The following is a 7,194-nucleotide window of genomic DNA, read 5'->3' on the forward strand; positions in this document are numbered from 1 at the left end:
CAGCTCCCAATGCAGGGGCTTTGGGTTTGATCTCTGGTCAGGGAACTAGATCCTGAATGCCACAACTAAAGACCTCACATGCCGCATAGAAGACTGAAGATCCCACGTGCTGCAACCAAGACCCAGTGCAGCCAAATAAATAAAATAAAATTTTAAAAAGCCAGCAGCACAGCACCTTCCAGTATCTTCCCGATTGTGCCTTTCTCGCCTCGCTTGTGATGATGACGGGCCCACCTCTCCCAGCCTGACTATAAACCTTTGGTGGGGGCTCAGCAGGGCTTCTCCCACATCCTTCCTCCCCCAGCCCCCACACAAGACCCAGCATAGGTATGAGTCTTCTCACCACTGCCTAGAAGACAGGGAGCCCCATCCAGGCTTCTTGGGAAGGAGTCAAGGTGCTCCTGAGGTCTCAGAATCTCTGGCTTCAAACCAGAGCCCCATCTCTCCCTTGCCAGAGACAGCTGGCTAAGGAGGAGTTGCAGTTTGAGTTGGTGAGGACCCACAAGTCCTGTATGAATTCCCCTGGGCCTGACTGGTATCTCCTGCTTTGGGGAACAGTGCCAGCAGCCAATTAGCTAGGCCTCACCAGGCTCCAGGAGGTGAAGAGCGGGGAGGGGCTTCAAGACCTGGAACCAAGAACATTCCAGGGAACTTGGAGCAAGGAGTCCTTACTCTGCTATATCCCTGCTGGGCCACCCATGGGGAGTCTTGCTCCCTCTCTGAGCCCCAGGGGTCCACTGGGAAGATGGAACTCATCTTGGAGCCCTCCTCCTGGGTTGTGTAAGGATTCAGGGCAACTGCTTGAGTGAGTACTGAGTATTAAGAACGGTTCAGGTACTTTCCTGGTGGTCCAGTGGTTAAGACTGCATACTCCCACTGCAAGGGGAGCGAGTTCCATCCCTGGTGGGGGAAATAAGATCCCGCATATCTTGCAGTGCAGCAAAAAAAAAAAGAACAGCTCAGACTTGCAAACCAGCCAGACATGGACCTTTGAGGGGCCCCGGTTTACTGTGAAAACAGCAATGTCTCCACCTGGATCCTGGAGAAGGTGATACACACTGGAGCTGCAGGTGAGCAAGAAAATCTCTGTGGTTATGAGACCCTAGAGAAATGGAAGCTGTTTGTTACCACAGCATAACCAAGCAAGAGCTGACAACACACACTCTCTCTTTCCCGCTGGATCCACTTCCAGCTGACCTGCTCACTCTCTCCTCTTCCTGACCACCCTCTTCTATCAGGAACCCTAGTACCCAGGATCCGAGGATGGAGAAATCAGGAAGTAAGCTGGCTCCTCCCTCTCCCCCTGTTTCCACATTTCATTGGTTACTGGGGTCAGGTGAATCTCCCTGGAGTCTAGGACTCCTCCCCTTAGCTACTTGGCCCCTCCCAGAACTCCATGTTTGGTGGTATACTGTCCATACCCCAATTATTGGAGCAGAGTTCAGTTCAGTTCAGTCAATCAGTCCTATCTGACCCTTTGCAACCCGATGGACTGCAGTATCCCAGGCTTCCCTGTCCATCACCAACTCCCAGAGCTTGCTCAAACTCATGTCCATCCAGTCGGTGAAGCCATCCAACCATCTCATCGTCTGTCATCCCCTTCTCCTGCCTCCTTCAACTGGAGCACAATAAGAAACCTTAAGCTGGGGTGCAGCGTGGATAGAATTCAGGGTGGCCATCATGAACTTGGGTGGGGAAAAAAATTACATCTTCATTTTCACTGCCCTTTACCTATACAAGCTAGCATTTCCTTCAGTGAGGAACTTACCCAACAGGCCCTGTATTCAGCAGTACCTGCGGCTTTGTTTCCAGTAGGAATCATTGATATCTTCAGACCACATCAAAGTTGATGCAGATTTCTCAAAATCTCACTCATCCCTTCTTCTCCATTTTATATCTGCTGCTAGATCTCGTTAATGGTTAATAAAGTAGCATATTTATTGTTTCATCACAAATATGGTTTTAAAACATATCTTGATATCTGCATTTCAAATTAATTGGCTTCCAGTGTAATCCTATGTATTTTGTTCTACACTTACAAACAAGTCAGGGTGTGGAGTTGTCACCCACTGAAAAAGTCACCATCCGCCCCTGCCCCTTCTCCCCTGCCACAAGGGAAAAGGATTGAGACCTTGAATTCTTGAAGAAGCAGGGCCAGGAGTGCAGCCAGGAATTCTGCAGGGGGGTGGCGGGGAGGCAGGAGGATTGTAGGGACCCAGCGGGTGGGTGGCTGATGTCTAGGTGGGGTTGGGTGTCGGCCGGGGGCGGCAGGGGGAGGGGGGGGTTAGAGTGGGGGTGGCGCCGAACGAGTCTGTCTGGTTCTCTGGGCCTCTCTCCTTGAGGGATGGAACCTCAAGGCTGAGGCTGGACCTTTCCAGGGCCTCCTCTCTCTGCGCCAAACTCAGATGGACTGAGTAGGAAAATGTCCCCAGGAAGAGCTCCTTGGCAGAGATACTCTGTGGAGAAGCAGCCACCACCCAAGGGAGATGCTGGAGAAATGATGGTGAGCCAACATCCCTGGGTTCCTGCAGGGCCAGGCAAGAGCCTACCCCACCCCCAGGCTCCCCTGCCTGCTTCCCCAGGATCAGGATTCCCCCCGCCCCACCAATCCCAGGAGCCAGAAGTTTGGGTCGGGCCATCCCAGCTAATGCACTGCCCTGGGAAGATCTTTTCACACGGATGCAGTCCCAGTTTTTGAAGGAGGCTGGAGGTTGCCGTCATGTCGCCTCCCTCCCTCCCCCTTGGTTCTCTGGAACCCTCCATCACAGCTGTCCCTGGCCCTTCTTCTCTTCCCAGGGGCAACCCCTCCTGTCCTGCCCAAGAACTGGCCTTACTGAGTCCCCCTGCCTCAGGCCAGGCTCCGACCCGGAGGCCACGGCTCAGGTCCTGGGCCAGCCCAACTGGGGAACCCACACTGAGGGATCTCCAGTCCTTTTTGGGGGCTGGATCCTCTGGGTTCCCAGGTGTGGCAAGGCCCTACTCAGCCAGGGCCCTGCCCAGACTCCTTGGTGCCCCCAGCCTCTGTCTTTCCCTCCTCTAGTGAGTCTTTCCCCTCTCTGCCACTCACACAATCCAGCCCACCTATTTCATCCTCTGCCCTTCCCACCACTCACTCTCCACTGCCCCGGCCTTTGCTTTCAATTCACCCATGCCACTTCCTCCAGGAAGCCTTCCCTGATATCTGTCTCAGAGCCCTTTCTCAGAACTGTCTGCAGTTCCATCATAGCCTGTCTTTATGGGTCTATCTGTTCATGTCTGCTCCCCACCACCAACTAAATGATGACTCTATCCTGTCCACAGAGGCATCCACAGCACTCAACACAGGGCTGGCACAGAGTAAGTGCCCAGCAGACATTTGTTAAGGGAAGGAAGAAGGAGAATTAGTCCAAACCTCTAGGAAAGGTAAGAAAACTGGCTGAGAGGCTTGGCCCAGGCAGCAGTGGGTCTCCTGCCCTGGGGCTGAGCTATTCTATTCTCTCTCCCTTCTTTCCTCTGTCAGCCTAACCCAGCAGCGAGAGGACCCTGGGGTGGGGGTGGGAGCAGCCAGAGGGGTGAGAGGGAGCTGCAGGCAGAAGACCCCATCCCCTGGGGAGGCAGAAAGCTGGAGCTGGAGGAGAGCGAAGGCTGAAGCTCACAACTGCTGTGGCCCACCCAGGCCGCACATCCACGCCTACAGCCCCCCCAACCAACCCTCCTTCTCCCCTTCCTGGGGAAGCCCTGGAGGGCCCTTTCCGAGCCGCCCTGGGATCTGTGTGCACGTTCAGCCAGTTCCATGGTGCTGTGCCTGCATCTAAACATCAGCTCCTGAGACCTAACACTGAAGCCTCTCTTGAGGCTTGTGGCCAATTTGTTCCTGTGTTTAGTATGTGAGAATCCATCCCCCTACAAAAAAAAAAAAAAGGATGGTGCCTGGACCCTCTCAGGCTCCCCGGTGGCCTCGGTGGCCTCGGTTGAATGGAGTCCTACGTTTGAATCTAGCCTGAGCGAGGGGCTCCCTCTCTTCCCTGAGGCCTAGCACTGCCAGCTCCATCCCCCCAGCTCTGGGACCCAGACCCCTCAGTGGGCCTCCGTGTCCCCATCTGCAACTTGGAACTGAAACTCTGTCCCCAGCCTGCCTCTCTGGGAGGCTGGGAGAGGCTGAGGGAGTCATCTGCGTGGGCAGAGGCCTCGGGTCTGGGAGGCAGCTGCAGAACATCATGGGACTCTGGGTAGGGAGTCAGGAGGCTGGGGCTTTTGGGCGCTGTCAGTGGTTGATAGTGCCTCGGACAGCAAGGAGATCGAACCAGTCAGTGCTAAAGGAAATCAACCCTGAATAGTCATTGGAAGGACTGATGCTGAAGCTGAAGCTCCAATACTTTGGCCACCTGATGGGAAGTGCCAGTTCATTTGAAAAGACCCTGAAGCTGGGAAAGACTGAGGGCAGGAGGAGAAGGGGGTGACAGAGGATGAGATGGGTGGATGGCATCTACCAACTCAGTAACACGAGTTTGAGTAAACTGGAGGAGACGGTGAAGGACAGGGAGGCCTGGCGTGCTGCAGTCCATGGGGTCGCAAAGAGTCGGATATGACTGAGCGACTGAACAGAAGTGGCTGAGCTCCTGTGTAGTGAGTGAGGGCAAAGCCCGGCCTGGAGCTGGGGAGAAATGCCAACCAGCTTTGTAACGGAGGACAAGGTGTATCAGGAACCTGGGGTGTGTGCTCAAGGAGTCTGGAATCTCTGGGCGCCCCACCCTCCACCCTCGCACCAGACTGGCTGCCCCTAGCCTTATTATTATGGCTGCTGTTATTGAAAGAGTCCTTCTCCCTGTTTCCCAAGCACGTTTCCACAGCTGATCAGGCAGGGTGAGGGGAGCGAGGGGGGTGCCAATGCGGTGGTGGTGGTGGGCGGGGGGAATGAAAGGATGCTGGTCCTGAAGCTCACAGCCAGAGGCCTAGGGTGGGGGCTTACCAGAGCATGTGCTGCCCTGGGTGGGGTATGGGTGGGGTGGGGCGCGGCGGCAGCAGACCAGGAGGAAGGCACCAGGCAGGGCTGCGGAGCGGTTCTGGGAAGGTCCAGAAGAAGAGATAAAGCGCCAACCCAAGGCCTGACACTGAGGCCTGGGAGGAAAAGCTGGGGAAGGGCGTCTGAGGCAGGAGGAACAGCATCTACTAGGGCCTGAGATCCGGCGACACCTGGGAGCCAGAGTCGCTGTCCGGCCCGGGGCCGCTGAGTGGGGGCGTCGCAACCGGTGGTGCAGGCTGGACACCCGCCTGCAGGGCCCTGAATGCCAACGACAAGCCGCTTCCTCGCTCCCCTGGGCGGGGCTTGGGCCCTCCGCACCCCCTCCCCCGCCTCCTCCCCTCCGCCGGGCGATCCCAGGAAGGCTGCACCCGCGGCCGCCCTTTCAAGTCGGCCTCCCTGAGGCTCCAAGCCGCCCAGGCAGAGGGGCCGCAGCTCCTCCGCCGACATCAAAGCCGGCCGCCCGGGCCTGATCGGGTTGCGGGAGGGGCGGGCGAGCCAGGAGGGAGGCAGGTTTGGGCGGATTCCCCTTTCATCCCGCGGCTCGGGCGGGCGCAGACCTCCGGGAGGCCCTGCAGCCCCTGCGGGGCGTGTCCCTACAGGGCCTGGCGGCCCGGGGAAGGCAGGGGCTACGGGGGGGCGGGGTGCCCGGGAGGCTGCGCCTTGGGGCCCGGCGGACATAGAGCCTCCATCCTGGCCGGACTGCGTGACCTCGGGCCTGTCGCTGCCCTCCTCTGTGCCTCGGCTTCCGCAGCAGCCCTCCTCCCTGCCCAGGAAGCCCTTGCACTTGGTAAGATTCTGGGAAGATTCCCTAGAGTTTGGTTTACTGAGATCCAGAGCAGGAAGCTGGGGCTTACCCTGGCGTGCAGCCACCCTAAGAGACGGCTGTACCCAGCACCCCCACTTTACAGATGGGAAAGCCTTGGCACTAGGAGCTCACACAGCCAGCTAAGTAGCAGAGACTTTATGCCGTTTTTTGGCTGCACTGGGTCGTGGCTGTGCCGGCTTTCTTGGGTTGTGGCAGGCTGGGGCCCCTTCTCCAGCTTGGTTCATGGGCCTCTCAAGGCCGCGGCCTCTCTTGCTGCAGAGCTCCGGCTCCAGAGCTGGGGCTCAGCAGCCGTGGAGGAGGGCCTAGCCACCAACAGCATGTGGAATCTTCCCCGACCAGGGACTGACCCCGTGTCTCCTCCTCTGCAGGTGGACTCGCAACCGCTGGCTCACCGGGGAAGTCCTGTTTGTTGTTGTTTTTCTCCAGAGACTTGAAGCTTAGCTGCTGCCTCTGGGAGGAGAAGAGAAGAGCCCTTTAACCCCAGAGCCCAGGCAGGGAACCATCTCGGTCAACCCAAGAACCCCAGCTGGGAAGTTCTGTTTTTATGCCCATTATATAGTGAGGGACTGAGGCATAGAGAAGTGAAAGGTGGGCCTTAGTCTCACGAAAACTGACCGAGTCACACTTTGAACCCAGCCTGTCTGGCTCCTGAGCCACGGTGCCTGCCTTGATAGCTTGGGCCCCAGGGCGTGGGGCTGCCACCACCCTCTTCCCTGACCCCACGGGCCAAACGACACAGTCACAGAGCCTGGCAGGGTTTCTCAGTACGGGACCTCGTCTGCCAAGAGGGCAGTTTTCATGGGCCTCCCCAGGATGTCAGGTGTACTCCGGCTGGTGGGATGGGATGGGTGCCCGGGGATCAGGCAGATGCCACCCCAGCCCGGAGATTTAAAATTCCTCCCTGGAAAATCAGATAATCAAGGAAGTCAAATACCGTGAAATGAGTGTGATCCTTGCCAGAAACCCACAGGGAGCCGCAGAGAATCATCACACGGCAAGTGCAGGAGTGTGACCCACCCCCTCATCTTATAGGCAGGGAAACTGAGGTGCAGGACATCGCAGGGAGCCCCTTGGGGGGCTCCTGAGGGGCAGGGTCTGGGCAGGAACCTGTTCAGTCCCTGGGCTCCTAGAGCTCGGGGTCTGCTGAGAGTGGTCCTCTGTGTCCCAGCAATGTTACTGTGGTTCCGGGCTAATCCAGGAGGGCTTCCCTGAGGAGGAGACTTCCACGCTGAGACCTGATGTTAAGTAGGAGTCAGTGAAGCTAGTGGGAATAGCATTTCAGGCAGAGGGGAAAGCAAGTGCAAAGGCCCTGAGGGCATGAAGAAAGCCTGCTTGCTGCAGAGAAGGGGAGAAGCCAGCTGGGAGG

General features: G+C 57.4%; 1 protein-coding gene and 1 long non-coding RNA gene across 2 annotated transcripts; both read left to right on the plus strand.

Annotated features, from left to right (window-relative positions):
* Positions 951–3,677, plus strand: LOC108637169. Its single transcript, XR_001918867.1, has 3 exons — positions 951–1,070; positions 2,379–2,503; positions 3,301–3,677. It is a non-coding gene; the product is annotated as an uncharacterized LOC108637169 (long non-coding RNA).
* On the plus strand, positions 4,197–6,769 carry LOC102172072 (translation initiation factor IF-2-like). Its single transcript, XM_018054738.1, has 3 exons — positions 4,197–4,208; positions 5,153–5,789; positions 6,197–6,769. Exons 1-3 carry the CDS (start codon positions 4,197–4,199, stop codon positions 6,304–6,306), a joined length of 759 nt encoding a protein of 252 aa, XP_017910227.1. The 3' UTR covers positions 6,307–6,769.

Source organism: Capra hircus, chromosome 11 (assembly GCF_001704415.2).
Source record: "Capra hircus breed San Clemente chromosome 11, ASM170441v1, whole genome shotgun sequence".
Classification (NCBI taxonomy): Eukaryota; Metazoa; Chordata; class Mammalia; order Artiodactyla; family Bovidae; genus Capra; species Capra hircus.